General features: G+C 42.3%; 1 protein-coding gene across 5 annotated transcripts; it reads right to left on the bottom strand.

Annotated features, from left to right (window-relative positions):
* Positions 1–21,522, bottom strand: fam83ha (family with sequence similarity 83 member Ha). 5 transcript variants are annotated; one of them, XM_076974993.1, is made up of 7 exons: positions 21,373–21,522; positions 20,149–20,599; positions 19,529–19,693; positions 7,716–7,840; positions 2,506–7,487; positions 935–2,472; positions 1–760 (listed from the first exon to the last, which is right to left on the bottom strand). In XM_076974993.1, exons 2-7 carry the CDS (start codon positions 20,590–20,592, stop codon positions 755–757), a joined length of 7,260 nt encoding a protein of 2,419 aa, XP_076831108.1. In that variant the 5' UTR covers positions 20,593–20,599; positions 21,373–21,522; the 3' UTR covers positions 1–754. The 5 variants fall into 5 exon arrangements, with proteins under 5 accessions (XP_076831108.1, XP_076831110.1, XP_076831107.1 ...); XM_076974995.1 differs by having other exon boundaries at positions 935–1,129; positions 2,576–7,487; XM_076974992.1 differs by having other exon boundaries at positions 935–7,487.
* Between the last annotated feature and the right edge of the window lie 2,405 nt (positions 21,523–23,927).

Raw genomic sequence — 23,927 nt, 5'->3', positions numbered from 1 at the left:
TTGAAGTAAACACAATTTTATAAAATGATTACAAATGCCAGTCACTTCTGACTACATCTGCATGAAAGTTTTCTTGAGTGTACATGCTACATGGAACAATATAGTATATTTAGTAACACTGTTCTCCTACTGATTTCTTTTCTGTTTTGTGAATGTGGTGAACAAATACATGTGTAGATAATGAATTAAATGGAAGCATTACACTTGAGAAATACATAAAGGGTAAAATAAACATGACTTAGATCTTTATATTGCACAATATATTGTGACTGACACTTTCTAACACATGGTAAAGATGTGTATGTGACTTAGAAAGTTTGCATTTAAAATTTATAATCATATAAACATAGAAATATAAATGCTCTCTAAGTTCTTAAATGATGTTAATGATTAACAGATTAAACTAGAATTCATTTAAACATATTCAAGTTGAAAATTCTCCATTAATGTGCTCATAAATGCACTCACATAAAAACTGGAGTGATTGACACAATTGCTGCTCTTCTACATCAATATAACACAAAAAAATTCAGGCTATCTCCTGTTGTATCTAAATCTTTCATCCAGAGCAACATGCATTTGCTAATTATGCTATCAACCCCTCCATGAGCTCATACTCAAATCCATGGCTTCTTGGCTGTATGATTAACTGCTTATCTGCATAATATTTATAATTGCAGAATTCTCTGAAGCCATCTGGTCCATGGTTCCGACACAGTTTAATTGTAGCAGCCTCTTCTCACAAACGTCCAAATTACGCCTAAACATCAAAAACATAAAATACATATATATTTGTAGACGGAATAGTTTAAGTACATATAGCTCCAGAAAATTCCTTTTTAAAATACATAATAAGAAATACACTATGTGTCTGTGTAATTTAAAACACATAGATAACATTAATGACAATATTTCATAACAGAATGTCAATTACCTCAAAACGGCTGTAAACCCTTCTTTCTTTGCGCAAGCTGTCAATCCTTTTGATCAACTTTTCCCGCTCCTCTGGTGATGCCTTGGAGGACCATGTCTGTGCGTGATGACCAGATGTTTGTTTGGTTCTTTTTCCATTGGCCTCTCCCTCCTCACAGGTGAGGTTTGATGCTCTGCACTGGTTCCTCGCTGATATCTGCTCCAGAAGGACCTTTGTGTCATCCCTGAGGTTACTGTATGACAAAACATTTGCAGTAGAGGACTGACAGCTGGAGAGTATAGACTTTTTTGCAGCAGGAGGTTGTTGTTGAACCACAAAATCAGTACTTGGAGTCAGACCACAATGTGGTTCCTGAGACTGATCAATATTGCTAAATCCAAAACTTACTCCTTGGGATGTGAATTCTTTTACCTTATTTACCTTGCTGTTACCCATATCCATATTGACTTTTGCTATTCCATGCCTACCCAAATTCTTCTCTAGGTTTTCTTCAGTTTTAAGGTCATGTGAACAATGTAATTCTTTTCCAGGTTTTGACAATATATGAGAGCCTGATTGGTCAATTTCATGATCTCCTTGAGTGTCTCTTACTAGGTTTACAGGTTTACAGACAGCTGCTAAATTATGGTTTAGACCATCCATCACTGAAGAGAGAGTAGTTAATGGCCTAGGATTTGGGTCAAGTGGGCACAGAGTGGAGTGATTAGGGGACTCCATATTGTTTAAAAATGGACTCTGCTTGGTTTGACCATTGCTCTCTGAAGTAAATTCTTTTTGCCTAGAAAATGGAGTTGAAGTACATTCTTGGTGAGCACAGTTAGAAAAAGAAGGATTAGATTTTGAATGTTCAGTTGATGAAGTAGTGCCTATAAGGCTGACATTTTGTAATCTATCTGTTGCAGTGGGGTTTGTTATTAAGCAGGCTTCTGGCACATTTGGACTTGACACACTTTCCATTTGACATAGGTTAATAGATACGATATCTGAACTAAAGCTTGGACTTTGTACTCCACATAAACCTTGGACTCTTTCAGAAGTGCTTGTAATTGAGATTGTTGGACTGGGATGTTGAGAAGGACAAGTATTTGCTGAAAAGGAATGTTGAAAAGATTGTGTTGGTGCTGCAGTCAGATTTTGAGCAGTTTCTTTCTCTACAGGACTAGAATGTTTGGAAAGAGCAGGTTCTGTTGCAGTGGGATATTGAGTGTCTGTAAATGGTTGTTTAGGGGTAAAATGTTTTTCTATAACCTTTTCAGTAGTATAAACAAAAGAAACTGTGTCTATTGCAGAGGAATGTTTAGAAATGTTAGTCACTACTGGGGCAGGAGTAAGAGACTGATTTGTAACTGTTACAGTATTTTGTACTGAACAGTTTTTCTCTGTTGCAGCAGGGTGTTCTGTATTAAATGTCTCTACTGGAGCAGAAGATTGAGAATGGATTGTGTCTGTTTGAGTAGGATTTTGGGAATGGCCTGACACTATTGGAGTAGCGTGTTGGGAAGGGCCTGTTTCTGGTGGAATAGGATGCTGGCAATGGCCTGTTTCTGGTGGAATAGGATGCTGGCAATGGCCTATCTCTGCTTCAGTGGTGTGTAGAGAAGAGACTGTATCTTTTGCATCAGGATGTTCAGCATGACCCACCTCTGTTGAAGTAAGATGTGTGAAAAGGCCTGTCTCTGCTGGAGAAGAATGTATGGAAAGTCCTGAGTCTGTTCCAGCAGAAATTGTAGAAGAGACTGTTCCTGTAGCAGCAACATTTTCAGCAAGATCTATCTGTGATGTAGAATATTTGAGAAGGCCTGTCTCTGCTGGAGTAGGATTTCTAGCTCTTTGATCTGCAACTGTAGTATGTAGAGACTCCGTCTCAGTTGCAGTGGGAGTTTGAGGAGTGTCTGTCTTTACTGGTGTAAAAGTAGGATACTGGTCTGTAACTGTTACTGTAGTTTGCAGAGAAGAGTCTGTCTCTGTTGTAGGGAGATGATGAGTGTCTGTCTCTGGTAGAGTTGGATAAGGGCATTGTTCTATAACTGAGATCATTGCTGTTGCAATGGTAGGTGAAAATGTATCTGTCTCTGGTGGAATAGTAGTAAGATGTTGGTCTGTAACATTGACTACAGTTTGAAGAGAAGAGTCTGTTTGTGCTGCAGGGACATCTTGAGGAGCGTCTGTCTCTGGTAGAGTAGGACTAGGATGAGGGTCTGTAACTGTTAAAGTACTTAGTGCAGAAGAGACTGTCACTGTTGCAGTGAGAGGGGGCATTGTGTCTGTGTCTGGTGGAGGAGGAGTAAGATGTTGGGCAGCAACATGTACTGTTGTATCCTGGGAAGAGTCCATCTCTGTAGCAGTGCAATATTGGGTAGAGTCTGTCTGTGCTGGAGCAGGATGTTGATCTATAACTGTTATAGCAGCATTGGCAGAAGAGATTTCTGTTACAGTGGCATGTTGAGGAATAAGAGTATCTGATGGAGAAAGCTGTGGGTCTGTATCCATTACACTAGAACACAGAGATGAAGCCATCACTGCAGATGTGAGATGTTGAGAAGTGTCTGTCTCTGGTGGAGATGGAGTGGGATGCTGGCCTTTAACTGCTGTACATAGAGAAAAGACTGTCATGGTTGCAGTTTGAGGTTGAGGAGTATCTGTCTTTGCTTGAATAAGAGTAGGATGCTGGTCTGTATCTGTTGCAGTAGTATACACAGAAGAGTCCAACTGTGTTGCAGGGGAATTCTGAGGGGGATCCGTCTCCAGTAGAGCAAGAGATGACTGTTGGTATGTTACTTTTGAAGTAGTTTGTGCAGAAGAGACTGTTACCATTGCAGTGAGAGGTGAAAGTGTGTCTGTGTCTGCAGACGTAGGAGTATGATGTTGGGCAGCAATGTTTACTGTTGTATCCTGGGAAGAGTCCATCTCTGTAGCAGTGCAATATTGGGTAGAGTCTGTCTGTGCTGGAGCAGGATGTTGATCTATAACTGTTATAGCAGCATTGGCAGAAGAGATTTCTGTTACAGTGGCATGTTGAGGAATAAGAGTATCTGATAGAGAAAGCTGTGGGTCTGTATCCATTACACTAGAACACAGAGATGAAGCCATCACTGCAGATGTGAGATGTTGAGAAGTGTCTGTCTCTGGTGGAGTAGGAGTGGGAGGCTGCTCTGTAGTTGTTACAACAGTACACAGAGACGAGTCTGTTGCAGTGAGATGCTGAGAAGTGTCTGTCTCTGGTGGAGTATGATGAAGATTCTTGTCTTTAACTGCATTTAGGGAACAGACCGTCTCCGTTGCAGGAGTAGGATGATGGCCTGTATCTGCTACTGTATTTTGTACAGAAGGATCCGTTGCATTGAGCTGCTGAAGAGTATCTATATCTGGTGGAGATGGAGTAGGAGGCTGAACAGTAACTGTTACTATAGCATGTGCAGAAAAGGCTGTTTCTATGAAAGTGGGATTTTGATGATCATCTTTCTCTGATGATGTATGAGTAGAATGCAGCTCTGTATCTGTTACAATAGAAGATGCAGAAGATACCATTTCTGTTTCAGAAATATCTGTCGTTGGAGGAATAGGAGTTGGCTGTTGGCCTATATCTATAGAGACAACATCTATCACAGTGGGATGCCAAGGAGTGCTTTTTCCTTCTGAAGTCGGAACAAGACGTTGACCCGTAACTACCATGGTCGAATGTACAGAAGAGGTTTTCTCTATTTCAGCAGGATGTCCTGCATGACCTATCTCTGTTAGAACAGAGTGTTGAGAAGGTCCTGTGTGTGATGTAGCATGATGGAGAGCTGGAGCAGAATATTGAGAAGTAGGATGTTTAGAAGAATCTGTCTCTGGTACAGTGCCATGTTCAAGAGAAACTGTGTTTTCAACAGTTGAATTTGAGAAAGGGCCTGTCTCTGTTACACTAGGATGAGAAGTTTCTGTGTTGGCTGGAGTAGCAATAGGGTGCTCACAATGACACTCTGCTGGAGGAAAATGGGAAAAGCCTGGCCTTAGTGGAATATTGTGTTTGGAGGAACCTGCCTCCTTTGCAGTGTTGTGTAGAAAACATATTGTCTCTTTCGCAGCAGGATGTTTGGAAAGACTTGTGTTTGCTCTTGTAGCATTTACTGTTGCAAGATCTTTAGAGTGATCTGTCAGAGATAAATCCATTTGCATAATGTTAAGTTTAAGTAATCCATCAGCACCTGTGAGAACTTGAGAAGAAATGGAATCTGTTAAAGTGAGTTTTGAACTATTTGGGCTCGTCACTGAACCAACTGACTCAGTAATTTTGGGCAATTTATTCTGTCCAGTCATAAACTCTGGTGAAGAAATAGGGGTTAACAGGCTTGTATGTTTGGGTTTTGCACCTAACTCACCTACCAGGTTTTCAGCTTTTGTCTTCTGCATTTTATTTAAGGATGAGTCACATCCTCCTGTTAGTTTTTTCATATGTTGAATTTTCTCAGCATCAGTGGCAGTATCAGCAATCACTTTAGAAGAACTGTCACATTTAGGAGCATTTGTAATTTCTCGGGATATATTGGGATCAGGGGTAAATTTATGCTTGAGGTGTTTGTCAGGAAATGTTTGTAAGCCTGGCTGCTTGGGGACAGTATCCTGAGAATTGTCCACAAGCAATATTTGTGGAGTTGTAAGTAGAGTTTCTTTTGAAGCCGGTGATGTTTGGGGATTCTTTAAAGAAGACTCGTTTTGTTGAACTAAATTAAAAGAGAGGGATGTCTCTTTATCACACTTTTTAGGGTCCTTAACTTTGGTGGCCTTAGGCAGTTCCATAAGTACATTTTCTTTGTGTTTTACTAACTCCTTAAAGAACCTTAATCTCTTTTGGTGATCATTTAAATCAGTGAGGGAGACTGATCGCTGCAGAGCAGTAGATGAGAGCTGAGATATTTGTGAATTTTCTGCAAGGTGATATTGAAGTTGAATGCCTTGAGGATCCAGGGTTATTTCTTGTTTAGCATCCTTGACAAGAGGTTGAGTATTCTCATCTCCTACAGAAGTCTGCTCCGTTTTGCTGGATATGTTTTCAGATATTGTAGAAACTGAAGATGGCTCACAAAATGACTTTGCAAGAGTACTCCACTGAAAAGGTTCTCTTGTGACAGGTATCTTTTTCTCCAAAATATTAGAAACAAACTGGGAATGCTTTAATGTTTTTTCTGCATCTTTCTGACTTTCGGAATTTATCTCTTCTGAAGTATCTTGTTCTAGATTAGAATTAAAAATCAGTGAGTGCCTTAGTCTTGAGCTTCTCTGCATAGGTAGATTGGGTCTCCTCCGGAAAAACTCTTCACGAATCAAGTTAGTTTCTTTAGGCTCTCTGTTTAGAATTTCCTCCATTTTGTCACTTTCAGTAGGATATGACGACTCTGACGTTGTTGTTTGTGTAATTCTGGTATTTGTGACCAAAGGCCTGAAATTTTCTAGAAGGTCAGCAGAATTCTCAGGTGGAGTTTGACTGTTCATGGGTAGGACAGGTAAGGGATTGAACCTGGAAGTGGACACTTTGGCAGGCTCACTGTTGTCTTGTTTGATTTCTGAAATTTCAGGTTTATTGGATCTTTCCTGTGTGATATAGGGGACATTTACAAAAGGATCAGTTCTTTGAAGATCTGTTATATTGTCCTGTCCTCCATACTGAAGTCCAGTCAGGTATGAGCTCACACGCCAGTCTCGTAAACCATCTTTCTGTTCTTGTTGGTTGTGGTGTACATTAAAAAAGCACTTCTGCTCTGGTGGGTCTGGCTGTGTTGGAGGGGTCTGGCAAGTATAACTTTGTCCCATACTGTATCTTCTTGGAACTGACTGAACTGGAACTGCGAGATTCCCAGTAGTTTCTGCCTCCACAGCAGGGTAAGACTGTAAATATCTGTTGACATGGTCATAATCACCTGAAGGGTCTCTGCCATCTATCTCATCAGGACAATCAGGCCCTGTAAACTGCTGAGAGCTGTAGTCTCTAGACTTGCTATATTTTTCATAGGTAGGCTCTGGACCTGTCCTCTGATTGTAATACTGTTCCCTTGGAAAGTGGGTGCTCTGAATCTCAGTACCCTCAATTTGCTGCCTCCCGCTGTTCATTGCATTCTTCTGAGGACATACATGGGCATAACTAGGTTGTCCTGCGTACCCAAGCCTTTGGATTTCACCAGTTTCCTTGAAGCCTTTCAGAAGCCTTGTGTGCTCTCCTCTAAATTGTTGTGTGACATGCATTTGAAAAGGAAGATTCTCTATGGAGCCGGAGATTATCTCGCCCCTCCTAAAGGGCAATATTTTGGCATTTACACTCATATGGTCTTCAAATGAATGTCTAGGCAATTCCGCATGGATGGGTGGATATTCTCTTTTAAACATATGCATGTTTTCTATATTGTAGTGTCTTTCAGGGAAGTTGCCATAGTCTTCTACATATGGCATAGGAATTTCAGCAACCAGAGGCTCTGATTGTGCATACAAAATCCGAAATTCTTTATCAAAGGTAGTCACAAACTGTCCAAGAAACACATGAGCTATACAGCGATGTATCTTCTCAAAAGACCACATAAAGCTGTAAAGCAAAAGGCAGATTCAAAACATACAATGTATAATAATCTAAAAAAAATTCCAATACAATCTAAACATGTATATCAGTTTACTGTAATACCTTTAATTCCATGAACAACATTGTGAGAATATATATTTTATACATAAATAAAAAAATAATGTATATATTTACACACACACACGCAAGATTAAATGAAAAGATATTTTAATTATTATAAATAAAAATAATTACCTGTAGTTGCCACTCAAGACAACTCTACAGTCCACTAGCATGAAGCAATTCATCATTTGGCCTTTGAAGAACTTCCCTGTGTGGCAATAGTATGTGTTCCCAGAGACGGTTCTAACTCGCATGAACTGGAATGAAAGAAAACATTGCTCATACTTTCCACGGCCTACAAATACTTAAATAAAGTCTTGCTTTTTCTAACATTTATAAGCCAAGAACATACAACTATGCCAAAATTTACTCAACACTTACAAATTCACGGTTTGTTATTTGTACTCAGAAGTTAGTCTGATGGTATTTGTTAATTGTACAATTGTACCATGTTTCCAATGAGCTCCTTTACAAAGGACTCAAACATAAAAGATAAGTCTTTATTGTCTGTCTGAAGACAGAAATTCATCTTTGACATGGCTTTTACAGATCACAAATATACACAAAATCCACATATACAATACCACTTATATACCACTTATAAAGGTTAAAATACTGCCTATTTTGAGTTCAGAATTGTAGTTGCTGAAGGAACAAAAGATCTCCTATACACATTCTTCCGAGCCATTGGGATTTTATATCTTCTTCCCGATGGAAGTAACTGAAATTGTGTGTGTAATGGATGAGATGGGTCTGTAGTGATCAAGGTTGCTTTCCTAATCACTGCTCGCTCATACAATGCTTGTAATGGTGTCTGTAGTGAACCTATAATTTTACTTCCTTGTCTGATAATACGGGACATTGTGTTTTATATTTGACTGTAAGAAAATTGTACCAAGATGTGATGTTGAAAGTGAGGATAGATTCAATGAGTGATCGATAGACAACTGTTAAGATGTCTGTGCTTACATTAAAAGTCCAGAGCTTCCTGAGCAAATTAAGTCTTTGCTGTGCCTTCTTATAAATAGTGTTGCTGTGATTTGTTAAGGACAGGCGATTGTCAATCTCCATTCCCAGATATTTAAATGACTCCACCTGCTCTACCAACTGGCCCTGAAAGCTGAGAGGCTGACCTGGGGATGTGGTTACTTCCCTGGCTCCTCCATTTCCACAGCACAATTAACATTAGTAAGATGGCGGCGTGTGAACAACATGAGGCTCAGCGTCTCTCCAGAATCTCTCTTTTAACGGTCTTTTACCTATTTTTCACTGGATTATTCATCCAGACTTGCTCTGCGTTACTGTCCTACAGCAGACTCAAGCTACTGGACATCAAAAATCAAAACGCCGACAGTTTTAAAGACTGTAATAGCCTATACTACCTCAATCATCTGTATATTACATTTATCTGTAAATTAACTGTATAGTACATTCATAATCTTCATAAAACCTCATATTACACTTGTACCTGTATATTTTTCCCTATATAACATGCATAATCTGTATATTAACCCATATCCTGTATATATATACATTTCTATTTCTATATTTTACATATTTATATTCTGAATAAGCACTTCTGGATGGATGCAACTGCATTTCGTTGCTTTGTACCTGTGACATATGCAATGACAATAAAGTTGAATCTCATCTCATCTCAATTCTTTCGTTTTAGATATATTCAGTTCCAGATGAAAATCTTTAAACTTTTGGCTCAAAGCGCTGACTGTCTGCTGGTACCGAGACAGATCCTCCAATGTTTGTACTGAGGCCACCAGAGCAATGTCATCAGAGCAAGTGTCATTCATAAAATTATTTTCCAAAGCTGTATTTACTGTAACGACGGTGGTAGGGACGCACACACCGTGTTAGAGAGAGCGAGAGAGAGGTGGAACCAAGTGCCACAATAAATAACAGAACTAAAAGGAGCGCCTGAATAAACACGGACTGCTCAACGCGTAAAAAGAAATAAGGCAAAAACAAGGACGTCAGGGGAAGGAGCTGACTAATAGCAAAAAGGCTATTCAAACAAAAAACCCTTCCCATACGAACAGCAACAGTATAGGAAGGTAAACAGGTTGAGGAAAACTTGAGGGAGGTCAGTAAGGGACGCAGGAGAGGACTTGAAAAAAGACAGAGAAGAGAGATAAGAGAGATAGGTGGCGAGACACCTAAAGAGGCAAACGCTGCAAAACAGAGTAAGAGAGAGGCTGAGAGCGTAACGGCATAACCACAACGAATCAGCAATGATCCGTCTCCACTGGCTTCCTTAAGAAGCCATGGCAACAGGTGAGACAGATCATTGCTGATTGCGCTGCTGGAGTCTAGGACTGGCTCGGGTGCCCCTTGTGGATGTAGATGGCACGGCATCCGAGCCAGCCCTGACAGAGCCCCCCCCTCTAGGCCCGAGACCCCGCGGGCCCAGAGCGACAGCCCTGTCACGACGGAAGTCACGAATAAGAGAGCGGTCGACAACCCGAGAGGCGGGGACCCATGACCGTTCCTCGGGCCCGTAACCCGCCCAGTCAACGAGGTACTGGTCCCGACCACGAACACGGCGGTGATCCAACAACCGAGAAACGGTGTACACCGGACCGCCGTCAACCATGCGGGGAGGCGGCGGGGCCGGAGCACGGGGCATGTGACACAAAACAGGGCGGAGACGCGAGACGTGGAACACCGGATGGACCCTCATGGAAGGAGGGAGCAGCAGCCGGTAAGAGACGGGATTGATCCGCCTGTCCACCTTGAAGGGACCCAGGAACCGAGGGGCCAGCTTCTTGGTTCCACCACGGACCGGCAGATCCTTGGCGGAAAGCCAGACCCGCTGCCCGGGGCGGAAAGACAAAGCCGGAAGACGGTGCTTGTCAGCGTTGCGACGGTAACCGGCTGAGGCAGACAGAAGGGCCCTACGGGCCTTACTCCACGCCAACCGGCACCGCCGCACCAAGGCACGGGCACCCGGAACCGCCACCTCGTCCTCCTGGTCAGCAAACATAGGAGGGGCATAGCCATAGAGACACTCAAAAGGTGACATCCCGAGGGCAGAGTGCCATAGGGTGTTGTGGGCGTATTCGGCCCACAGGAGCTGGTCAGCCCAGGAGGAGGGGTTGGAGGACGCCAGGCACCTGAGAGTCTGCTCCAGGTCCTGATTGGTCCTCTCGGTCTGACCGTTGGTTTGGGGATGGAAACCCGAGGACAGACTGGCCTTGGCGTTAAGCAGACCCAGAAAAGCCCCCCAAAACCGGCTAGTGAATTGCGGCCCACGATCGGAAACCACGTCGACGGGGAACCCAAAATGCCTGACAATATGGTGCAGGAAGAGCGAGGCGGTCTCTTTGGCAGACGGGAGCTTGGGGAGGGCTACGAACCTAGCTACCTTGGAGAACCTGTCCACGATAACTAATATGGTAGTGTTGCCACGGGAGGGTGGCAACCCCGTAACGAAGTCTAAAGAGGCGTAAGTCCAGGGCCTGGATGGAATAGGCAGGGGGCGAAGAAGACCCGAGGGCTTAGAGTGGGTCGTTTTATTTTGTACGCACGTGACACAGGTCGAAACGAAGTCGCTAACGTCCTTATCAATCCCCGGCCACCAAAACCGTCTACGAATAAGTTCTGCCGTACGACGAGAGCCAGGATGCGCAGCAAAGGGTGAGTTGTGACCCCATTCCATGACCTTCTTTCGCAGGTTAGGGTGGACAAAGAGACGACCCGATGGCTCACCACCTGGGCCAGGATCGGCTGCTAACGCCCGTTTAACGGCGGTCTCGACCTCCCATTGAATGGGCGCAACGATTTTGGAGGCGGGAATGACCGTACCGGGCTCGGTGGAGTCGGGGGGTGTCTCCCATTGACGAGAGAGAGCATCGGGCTTAACGTTTTTAGTCCCTGGGCGATAGGAGAGGGTAAACTCGAAGCGTCCAAAGAAAAGCGACCACCTGGCCTGACGGGGATCGAGCCTTTTGGCTTGCTGGAGGTAGGCCAAGTTCTTGTGGTCTGTCCACACAAGAAACGGGTGCTTGGCCCCCTCCAGCCAATGCCGCCATTCTTCCAGGGCTAGCTTTACAGCCAAGAGTTCCTTATAACCCACATCGTAATTACGCTCGGCAGGAGACATACGGTGTGAGTAATAAGCACAAGGGTGGAGCTTAAGCGGCGTACCCGTTCTCTGGGAAAGGACGGCCCCAACCCCGTAGTCAGACGCATCGACTTCCACCACAAACGGTAGGTCGGGGTTAGGCATGCACAGAACAGGCGCCGAGGTAAACTGCTCCTTGAGCTTATCAAAAGACTTCTGGGCCGCAGGAGACCAGACAAAGGGACCCGGAGTTTTCTTGGTAAGCGCAATGAGGGGACCAGCCAGAGTGCTGTAGTTCTTTATAAAGTGACGGTAGAAATTAGCGAACCCCAAGAACCGTTGAACCAAACGAAGCGATGTGGGAATGGGCCATTCGGCGACTGCTCGGATCTTAGCAGGATCCATGGCAAGAGCGTTTTGGGCTATTCTGTAGCCCAAAAAGGCCACCTCCTGGACGTGAAACAGGGATTTTTCTAATTTAACGAACAGGTGGTTCTCCAACAGAAGTTGGAGAACCCTCCTGACGTGTTTGACGTGCTCAGACCGTGAACTACTGTAAATGAGGATGTCGTCCAGATACACGAAGGCGTACCGGTCGAGAGCCTCACGCAACACCTCATTAATAAGTCTCTGGAAGACAGCCGGGGCGTTCATCAGACCAAACGGCATCACAAGGTACTCGTAGTGACCCGATGGTGTGATGAAGGCTGTCTTCCACTCATCCCCCTCTCTGACCCTCACTAGGTTGTAGGCACTCCGAAGGTCTAGCTTAGTGAAGATGGTGGCTTGTTGGAGTGCCTCAAAGGCCGTTGACATAAGTGGCAGGGGGTGACGGTCTTTGACTGTTATCTTATTGAGACCCCTGTAATCAATGCACGGCCTCAAACCACCATCTTTCTTGCCGACAAAGAAAAAGCCAGCACCGGCTGGAGACGTGGAGGGCCGTATGAACCCAGCGGCTAATGCCTCCTGGATGTACGTTTCCATGGCTCTTCGCTCGGGGGCAGCCAAAGAGAAGAGACGACCCCTAGGAGGACTAGACCCGGGAAGTAGGTCAATGGCGATGTCGTAAGACCTGTGAGGCGGAAGAAAACTGGCCTTCTTTTTGCTGAACATCGCTTGGAGGTCGTGGTACTCAGCAGGGACAGAGGACAGGTCAACGATCTCGACAGGCTTTTCAGTAGAAGAAGCAGGGAGGCTCTTACGACATGTGTTTTTGCACATAGCACCCCAAGACCCGATACTGCGCGAGAGCCAGTCTATGTCAGGGTTGTGTCGTTGTAGCCATGGAAACCCTAGTATGAGCGGCATGTGAGGGGCGCTGATGACATATAGGGTGACTAACTCAAAGTGCTCCCCGACGTGCATCTCCAGCGGTATGGTTTGGCGGTCGATACCGCCGGAGATAAGGGCGCGGCCGTCCACCGCGGCGACAGCGAGGGGTTTTTCAAGGCGAACCAGAGGGATTTGTAATTCCTGCGCTAAAGAGCTGTCGATAAAATTTGCCGCGGCACCAGAATCAACAAAAGCCATAAGGCGCTTTTCCTGTGTTTTATGCCACGACAACGAAACGTGGATGGATAAACCGGTTGTGGGAGGACTTGTGTTACGACCCGCCAGAGCCTTCCCGTCTACTGGTGGGTCATGTCTTTTCCCTGCAGCTCGGGGCATTTGGTACGTTGGTGTCCCCCGCCCCCGCAGTACAGACACCGCCCCTCCTGTAAACGCGCCTGTCTTTCCTGCCGTGACAGGCGTGTATGACCGAGCTGCATGGGTTGCGGTTCACTACTGGGATTATTGGTTTCACCGGACTGCACAACGTCAGGCATGCGGGGTGTTTCGCGATGGTAATGCTTCTTGGTGTTTTTGCGCTCGCGCTGGCGGTTATCGAGCCGTACCGTCAGGCTGATCAGCGTTTCTAGATCAGACGGAGGGTCGCGGAGAGCTAGTTCATCCTTCAACTCCTCCGTTAGCCCTTCCAGAAACACGGACACGATTAGCAGCAATGCTCCATTTGCTATTGCAGGCCCAAGGTGTGCCAAGATAATATTCCCTACACCATTACACCACCACCAGCTTAAACAATTGATTCAAGACAGGATGGATCCATACCTTACTGTTGTGTATGCCGAATTCCGACCCTCCCTCTGAATGCTGGAGCAGAAATCATCTATCTAGACATTTTTCCAATATTCTATTGTACAAATGTTTGGGGGCCCCATGCATTGTAGTGTCAGTGGTCTATTCTAAGCTGACAGGAATTGCGATCTGTGTGGTCTTCTGCTGCTGTAGCCAATCTGATTCATGGTTTGGCACGTGTGTTCAGAGATGCTCTTCTGCATTCCTCAATTGTAACAATCACTGAATTACTGTAACCTTTCTACCAGCTTAGACCAGTCTGGCCATTCTCCTCTGACCTCAGGCTGATCAGCGTTTCTAGATCAGACGGAGGGTCGCGGAGAGCTAGTTCATCCTTCAACTCCTCCGTTAGCCCTTCCAGAAACACGGACATGAGGGAGTCCGAACCCCAACCACTGTCGGCCGCCAACGTGCGAAACTCTATGGAGTACTCTGCTACGGACCGATTTCCCTGCTTGAGACGCAGAAGCCGCTGACCGACAACCCCGCCCGACGAGGGATGGTAGAAGGCTCCTTTCATGGCCCGGGAGAAGCTATCGTAAGTAGCACAAACTTCGTTCTGTTTTTCCCATACGGGGGTTGCCCAAGCCAGGGCTTTGTCTGTAAGTAAGGCTATCACGTATGCTATTTTTGCGCGCTCGGTAGGGAAGCGTAGAGGTTGCTGTTCGAATACAAGCGAACACTGTAGTAGAAAACCCCTACACCCTTCGGGATCCCCTGAATAGCGAGCCGGGGCGGGGAGAGTAGGCTCGAAGTGCCGCGGGGCTGCTGCGGGTTCGGCTGGGCTTGCGGGAGGCGGATCCCGATGAGCGGGAGACGGGTTACTTAAAGCCCGAATGGCAGTGGTCACGTTGTTGAGCTGATCCATGATCTGGCGGAGGACCTGGTCATGGCTGCCTAACAACTGACCCTGCTGGGAGAGGGCTGCCCTTAGTTCTGCTGCTTCGTTAGAAGCGGCTGGTTCCATGTCACTGGCTGATTCGTTCTGTAACGACGGTGGTAGGGACGCACACACCGTGTTAGAGAGAGCGAGAGAGAGGTGGAACCAAGTGCCACAATAAATAACAGAACTAAAAGGAGCGCCTGAATAAACACGGACTGCTCAACGCGTAAAAAGAAATAAGGCAAAAACAAGGACGTCAGGGGAAGGAGCTGACTAATAGCAAAAAGGCTATTCAAACAAAAAACCCTTCCCATACGAACAGCAACGGGATAGGAAGGTAAACAGGTTGAGGAAAACTTGAGGGAGGTCAGTAAGGGACGCAGGAGAGGACTTGAAAAAAGACAGAGAAGAGAGATAAGAGAGATAGGTGGCGAGACACCTAAAGAGGCAAACGCTGCAAAACAGAGTAAGAGAGAGGCTGAGAGCGTAACGGCATAACCACAACGAATCAGCAATGATCCGTCTCCACTGGCTTCCTTAAGAAGCCATGGCAACAGGTGAGACAGATCATTGCTGATTGCGCTGCTGGAGTCTAGGACTGGCTCGGGTGCCCCTTGTGGATGTAGATGGCACGGCATCCGAGCCAGCCCTGACATTTACGAGTGCATTTACAATATAAATATACACTCACCAGTCACTTTATTATGTACACCTTGCTATTTCTAGGTTGAACACTCTTGTCATCTGAACTGCTGTAATTCTTTGAGGCATAAATACAGCAAAGTGGTGAAAATATTCCAGAGATATTGGTCCATCATACAGTTGCTACAAATTTGTCAGCAACACATCCATGATGCAAATCTTCTGTTACACTACATTCCAAAGGTGCTTCTTTGGATTGGGATCTGATGACTATGGAGGCCATTTGAGTACAATGAACATATTGTCATGTTCAAGAAAGCTATCTGAGATTTGAACTTCGTGACATGGGTCTTTGTGATGGGTACACTGTGGTCATAAATGGATGGACACGATTAGCAGCAATGCTCCATTTGCTATTGCAGGCCCAAGGTGTGCCAAGATAATATTCCCTACACCATTACACCACCACCAGCTTAAACAATTGATTCAAGACAGGATGGATCCATACCTTACTGTTGTGTATGCCGAATTCCGACCCTCCCTCTGAATGCTGGAGCAGAAATCATCTATCTAGACATTTTTCCAATATTCTATTGTACAAATGTTTGGGGGCCCCATGCATTGTAGTGTCAGTGGTCTATTCTAAGCTGACAGGAATTGCGATCTGTGTGGTCTTCTGCTGCTGTAGCCAATCTGATTCATGGTTTGGCACGTGTGTTCAGAGATGCTCTTCTGCATTCCTCAATTGTAACAATCACTGAATTACTGTAACCTTTCTACCAGCTTAGACCAGTCTGGCCATTCTCCTCTGACCTCAGGTATTTTCACCCAGATGCTGAATGGATATTTCCTCATTGAACATTCTCTATAAATCCTAGACATACTGTAGTTATACAAGAAATACGCAGCAGATTAGCAGTTTCTGAAACCTATGATGCTCCAACAAACCAAAGTTTCTTAAATCACATTCGTCCTCATTCTGACACTTGGTTTCAACTTCAGCAGGTTGTCTTGACCATGTCTACTTGCCTAAATGCATTGAGTTGCTGGCATCTGATTGGCTGGTTAGATATTTGTGTTCCAAGCAGTTGAACAGGTGCACCTAATAAAGTGGCCAATGAGTGTGTATTAAAAGCATCGAGCTAATATCTCCCCTTTTCTCAAAACCTAGTTTATCAAGTAAAAAGGGGAATAAAGGCAAACATACAACATAATAAATCATTCACATTGTACAGTCACATTGACTCTGGTACAGTTAGACAGCTCATATCATTGTACAATATTGGTGACAGGAGAGGTGGGTTCTAACTTACAATTGATTGTAAGATGTCTAACAGGTTATTTGGTACAGCTGTACCTGTCACAGTGCACCAGGCACCGAGCCCAAGGGGTATGTCTCTGTCTACACAAGCCCACAGGAACCCTCCTTCAGGACTACACATTGCTTTTAGTTACTCAGTTACTGGTGGTCTGAGTGATAACTGCCAGTGAACTGCTGTGTTTCCTACCTATGCTGTGTCTACACATCTTGACCGTTACTGCTTGCATAAGCATGACTATGCTGTGTGTTTGCATTGTGCCAGCTCATTGCTGTGCTTTTCTGCTTAGGCTTTATGGAGAATACAGAAGCGCCAATTCCAGACATATTCTCCCTGTTGTCATCACACTACCTCATAGTTTATCCATTAAAGTAGGTGTAGCTAATAAAGTGATCACACAGAGGACAAAAACATTCAGTGTGTATTTACTGTATATAGTTTTGGAGAGTATACAGGATATGACCTCATGTTTCTGCATGACAATATCATCAATACAGATGAAAAATGTGAGTTGTGGTGCCAAATCTATATGTGTAATTGTCTTATTGGTTATCTCCATGTGCTTGGTGAAAAATTATTACTTGAACTACCATTGCTTCCTTTGGACAATATATTTTAAACATTTTTTTTTTTAATTGTAAAGATATTATCTTTTAAACACTAGGATTATGTAAATTGCTACATTTCATGTAAGATTATGTAAACATAATCTTTTAACCATATTTTATTAATAAAAGTCTACACTAAAATGCCTATTTACCATAGATCATGCAGTAATCATTGGTTTATTCTTACAATACAGATTCAGTTTGACACTAAATATAAGAAGCAAGAAACGTCTTGAAGAGGATATGGGTAGTATTTATATTCATGCTGGAGGGTCCTCATTAGTAGCAACAAACTGTGTTTAGCATAAATAGCACAAGTTAAAGTAGGTGAGCTATTCACACATGCCTGCACCAGTGTGACAATAACAAGTAAAAGGGGAAATGTGCATAACTGGATGAATCAACAGACATGGATGGTTTTGAGGAGATATCCTACAGTAAATATCTTTCTATTGTGAATGTTGCACCAATTAATTTTTTTGCTACAGTCATTTGTAAACCTACAATATATATTCTTAACCTAACATCAAACAATATATTTTATTTATTTCAATTTTTATTGAAATTGAATAAAGATTGTTAAAATATTTTTGATTGAACAATTTCAATTCTCAAAAATGTGTCATTTGGATTTTCCTTTTCTTTGCAACCAAATGGATGGAGAACATACTTCAAAATACAGCATGAGACAAAAGTGTGTCTCACCGAGGTGATACTGAGACCTGCTCATCACAGTGAAGATTCATGTGATGTACAGTACAACACTGGTCCAAGTGAAAAAAAAATACATTTGGTTACAAAAGAAAGTACTTCCTGTATTACTGGTTTTAAAGGTTTAAGTGATTAGAATACTCGGCTCTCTGTTTTGTAGACTGGAAAACAACATAATAGAAATAGCAAGGATACTTTTGTCAACACTCCCTTCACACACTGAAAGACAACAATGAATTAATTTGAACAACAAGGATTTTTGGTTATGTGACTGGCAATGGGGTGTTTAGGGAAACTATTTTGGAAAGATTAAGGGCTGTGAAAGTGAAATTAATATTTAAAATAATTATTTTAAAGGCTTCAATATGGTCAACAATAGTGACAGATTGTCCCATTTCAGTTTAGCTTACATATGTACAATTCAAGCTGTACATCTTTATATTTCACACAGTATGGCAGAAACATGACAAGTAAATTATATTCAAGTATCCATGTCTTTTAAATGTGGAATCAATTGATATTAACACTGACATGCAGGAAGAAATAAATGTAGGAAGTACATCAGTCATTCTCAAATCCCCAGCAATTAAGTCTATTGGACTAACAATATTGGACTAGGTTTTAATAAAACAATTCTAAATCTCACTGCCTTGTCCATGTACTCTGCAATGTTACCACAATGTTTGTTTGCTTGCTTTACTATTTGCTTAATTATTGTCACGTTGAGGACCCCGGCCCCTCCCCTTTGGGCGTGTGTATACGTGGTCCACGTGCTTTGTCTATGTCAGTGAAACTCCGTGGTGAAGGCTATGTCGTGTGAATAATGTGTCTCACCTGTGAATCGTCTCGTAATCACGTGGGGCTAATGTGGTTTGTCTATTTAATGTGTGTTCGCGCAGTGTCCTGTGCTCGTCGTTGTCTAAGTTTACACGTTGCTGTGTGTGTGAGAGTTGTATGTTGCTCGTGCGCTATTGCGCAATCCTTGAAAATAAACAAAGTGACGTCAGTCCAAAGAGGATTCTGTGTCTCGTCCTTCGCCGACCCACGAACGTCACAATTATCTATTATTTAAAGTGCCTAAAACACTATTGTAAAGTATTTGAAAGAAAAGCGCTTTCTATTTTTTCATAACATGGATCAGCAGAAGCACCCACAGGAAAAGAAGACAAGATTTGGAACCAAAACATTTGCTTTAAAAGGTTACATAGCTTTTACCAATTTAAGAAATCATTCTGTTTGAGGTTTAGGGTGCAGTGTTGTAGGTAACAATTCTAATTCTAATGGGGGACAAACATGAATGTAGTTCTAAGTTGCTCTGGATAAGTAAATGTGTGCTATGATGTTAACCAGTGAGCTATCTTCTGTGACTTTAGTGAGCATTTTGGCCAAACTGAAATTCTTGAGCATTTAGACAAAGAAAAACAGAAAGACAATATCTTTATTAACCTATAATATGAAATATGCATTACTCTAACAATTACTCTACAGTTACAACAGGGCTGAAATGTAGCTGAAAATGTCATACCTGTTTCATCAAATTAATTGTTTAATATGGAAATACTTACTTTAAATTCATCGAGATTGACCTTGAAGTTGTTAACCATTGCAACAAAGTGGTGAGCATTCAGTTCATCCAGAAGCACATACACTGCAACGTTGCGTAATGCTGCATTCAGGATATCGGCGAAGATGTCAACATCTGTAAACATGTCCATCGCCACAGCAATCACCTTCGGCACACATAAAAACCACACACACAAAAAAAGGTTTTTTTTACTAGATCTTGTAGATTTTCACAGGTTGTGAAATGTTGTTTACATGACGTGTATTTGGAATTGTATGGGATGTTTTATGGTGGGTATTAGATGTTGCACTTATTACGTATTGCATGCCTCAGTTCTGACTGGCATTCCTGCTTTTTGCTGTATTCGGGTCTACTTGTATTAGCTTTGGATATTCCAAGATAATAAGTAAACATATCTGCAAGTCGCTATGGATAAGTGCATCTGATAAATGCCATGAATGCAAATGTAAAATAGGCATCCTATTTTTATTTAATTACACAAGACAACAAAATGAGTCAAATACATATCCTCTATATTTAGGGTTAATGTTTAGACCTATTAGTGCACATTGACAACAACATGAGTTTCACAATTAATATCAGAATTCATTTAAAACTCACTTGTTGTGCATTCTTGATCATTCTCCGAGCTTGCTCTTTGATGCTTGGCATCTCAGGGTCAGCAGGACTGACTAAGGTCATGATTTCGGTAGGTCCAACAACTCTGTACTGCTGGGGCCATCCTAAATCTAGTGCTGGAGCATCGAGGTCTGTATGGACTGGCCAGTAAGTGTCTGAGGAACCATCTGCATCTCCAACCATGTAACTTCTGTCTGGTTGGGTGGTTGTGCGAGGTTCCTGCACTGTACATTTTATGTACTCTATCTCTGGCTGAGATAAGAAATCTACTATATTGGCTTTGTGTAAGAATTTATAGTAGCCCTCTAAATCTGCTTCAATCAAGGCATCCACAGCTAGGCGGTATTCCTCACGGTAGTGTGGAGGCAAGTAGTTGGGGTCCAAAGGGTTGTCCCCAGCTGAGGAACACTGAGACCGGCGAGCCATTGTCAGTCTTGGGGAGGAAGCGTAGACAGACTTTTAAAAATTATTATTCTGGAACTTTCTTGCTAACAGTTCATGTTAACAGTTTCTTCCAAATGAATTCCCCTGTGCTAAACACATTATTTCTTCATAGATAGATAGATAGATAGATAGATAGATAGATAGATAGATAGATAGATAGATAGATAGATAGATAGATAGATAGATAGATAGATGGATAGATGGATAGATAGGAGAACTAAACAAACAAAAAATCTGATCTGGTTCAATGCTAACACTGAATATTACTGTATTACTAAAATAACACAATCCTTATTAAAGTGAGCAAAAAAGCTGAACTAAAACTTAAAGTAAAAACTTTCCCCTTTCCACTGCCAGGAATTCCGAAACATACGTGTAGCTGAAGGTTCATGGGTGTGTCTTCGACAAACAACTGAACCCACCACACACTCAAAACTATGTACGCTTTTAATATGACTTAAAAACGAAATGGTGCGTATATTTTAGTCGCATTCTCTGCAACAGGAATGGAAGAGTCGGAGCTTCTGTTTTTCCTACAGAAACGTTCTGCTGGAGATGTGTATGAGACACTTCGAAGCTAAGTTACACTGGGATCTTTGTGAAGTCTATATCATATGAGACCCACGCCATGCACAATATTGTGTTTTTACATATATATATATAACAGAATTTATTAGGAAATCCTATACTATAATCCTATTGAAGATGCATAATCTACCTTTTATGAATAGGCATTAACAAGCTTGTAAACTCTTGACCTACCAGCATGGAAAATGATTCCTTTCTTTGTGTTCCGCAGATCCATTGTTTAGCGAAATGTTACATTCCGGTAACAGGCAGGACTCATCTTGATAAAACGTCTCAGCCACTCTGGCTGAACCTGATCGCTCATGACAGGACAGCTACGGTATGTAAGAGGAAGAGACGTCACTTTTTATGTGCTCAAAGTGCACTCGACCAGTTCAGTCGATGTAATAAAAATGCACTTTTACATGTATCCTACATGAATGAAGCCTACATGAATCATTAAAAACAAAGTTAAACTTTACCGCAATTATTGTGAGGGGAACATGTAATATCCCCCACCCCACCCCCACAGACACACAGGCATTTATTTTTAGCGTATATTATTATATTAAAAGGTAGACTATTGTTATTATATATTTTAATAAGGCTCCCTGTCCATGAACATTGCACTACATATGTTGAATTCTCATGTGTACCGCACATCACATATCTATTTATTTGCACCCAATGACTATCTATAGGAACTGGAAGCAGGTAGCCTACACACTGTGCACAATAACATATCAGCGTGGTGCCGTGATTACAGGGGCTTTGATTAAAGATTGTAGTTTATTACATGGTATGCAGTCAGACCATTGAAGTGGCATGGTGTATTTCATCAGTTGTGAAGTGAGACAATTCATTTATTTATTTAGTTCAGCTAAAATGAACATGGATGTCTGAATTACAGTGTAGTGGGTTAAAAAATGCAAGAAAATTTTCTGAAAAATTTATATCTTGATTAAATGTGTTAACTATACAGAACAGTTGCTGCTAACAGTTGTGTGCATGTACAGTCCTGTTCTTAGAGGTGCTGGTTGCTGCAACTGTTTATCTTGGCCATGAGCTCCACAACCTCTGGCGGCATCTAGATGTTTATCCTACACAACCAGTTTTTCTTGATTACAAAATTTTTATATCCTGCTCTTATAAGACCGCATCAAATATAAAACGCCTCAAGTATGTCTCGTCTTGACCCTCCATCATCCAGGACACATGGGAGACAAGCATCCAGACTTTTCTCTGTCCTGGCTCCAAGATGGTGGAATGAACTTCCCTTGTGTGTCCGAACATCGGAGTCACTTGCTGTCTTCAGACGCCGACTGAAGACCCACCTCTTTCAAGTGCACTTTGCATAATTATGCTTCGTCTATTGTGCTTTATCATCTCTTTCCTCAGGTGTTAGTTACAGGTATTGCTTACTGTCTTTTCTCAGGTATTGTGCATAATTGGGTTATAGGAATTGTTTCCTCAGTTGATGTGTATATTCAGGTATAATTGTTAGGTATCATATGACTTTCGTCTAGTGGTTTTTCCAGCTTAGAGTACCTTGTGTTCAGGACTATCTATACTACCTTGGAGATTCCAAGCAACTACATAGCACTTTTGTAAGTCGCTCTGGATAAGAGCGTCTGCTAAATGCCATAAATGTAAATGTAAATGTTATAAGTGAAATATATTTATAGATGTAGTTGACCACCATTATTTTCCATTATTATATGCAGAGCCGGAGTGGCTAATCGGGAGATTCGGGAGGATTCCCGATGGGCCGGCTCATGTCAATCTTTAGTTTGGGCCAATTGGGAGGGAAAAATAATTTTGGGCCAGATTTGGGCATGAAACTCCCGGGCTGAAAAGGGGGCCCACTCCGGCCCTGATTATATGCCATAATTTTTATGACCAAGGTTTCATTATTATTGTGGTATGTATAAGACAATTCCAATACAAATACAATGCAACTTCAGCAGATTATAACAAGCTGTAAAAACCAAGAATCAATGATCACAGTACCTACGGGTACACTGGGTCATAATTTCATTAGGGACACTTGGGCTGCCAAAGATTTCACAGTTAATTTTTAAGTTGTTGTCCACCTCCTTTTGGCACAGTACTGCACTATGTCACAGCATGAGAAACCTAGCCTGTATTAACATATCATTTATTTATTTATTTATTTATTTATTTCAAAACATGTATATATATATATATATATATATATATATATATATATATATATATATATATATATATATATACATATATATATATGTTTTTTGGGTTTGATGCATATATATTTAATGTATATGCTTGGAGGCATTAACTGTATTAACTGATTTTGTAATTTTATGCCTGAGGTTGTATGCTATTTTCTAAAATGGCTATTCATTCCTCAAGGCTACAATCCAACGATGACCTAATTTTAGCTCCCTGCCAGACACTGTTAGAGTTCCCTTCCAAATGTTCTGGTAACTGCTGTAAGCATTTTCTCTGAGTAAAAAAATTGGCTGATCAGTAAATGAAAACTTCAGCAAGGCCTAGCTATGCTTACTAACCACAAAACGTTTATATGTAGAAATGGTGCTTCTTGGTTGTCAGTGATGTTGTGCCTGTATGCTGCAAATATAATGGTAGGCTAAGAACTAAAAGTATGCATTTCTAAATGGAGAAACATTCAAATAGAGGGTCAGACTGAAAGACACTGAAAGAAATCTATGAATCCTTTTGGTGGTTGAATGCAGTGGAAGTCAAAA

This window comes from Brachyhypopomus gauderio, chromosome 15 (genome assembly GCF_052324685.1).
Source record: "Brachyhypopomus gauderio isolate BG-103 chromosome 15, BGAUD_0.2, whole genome shotgun sequence".
NCBI lineage: Eukaryota > Metazoa > Chordata > Actinopteri > Gymnotiformes > Hypopomidae > Brachyhypopomus > Brachyhypopomus gauderio.
The sequence above is the reverse complement of the archived record's forward strand: the minus strand, read 5'-3'. Positions and strand labels throughout refer to the sequence as shown.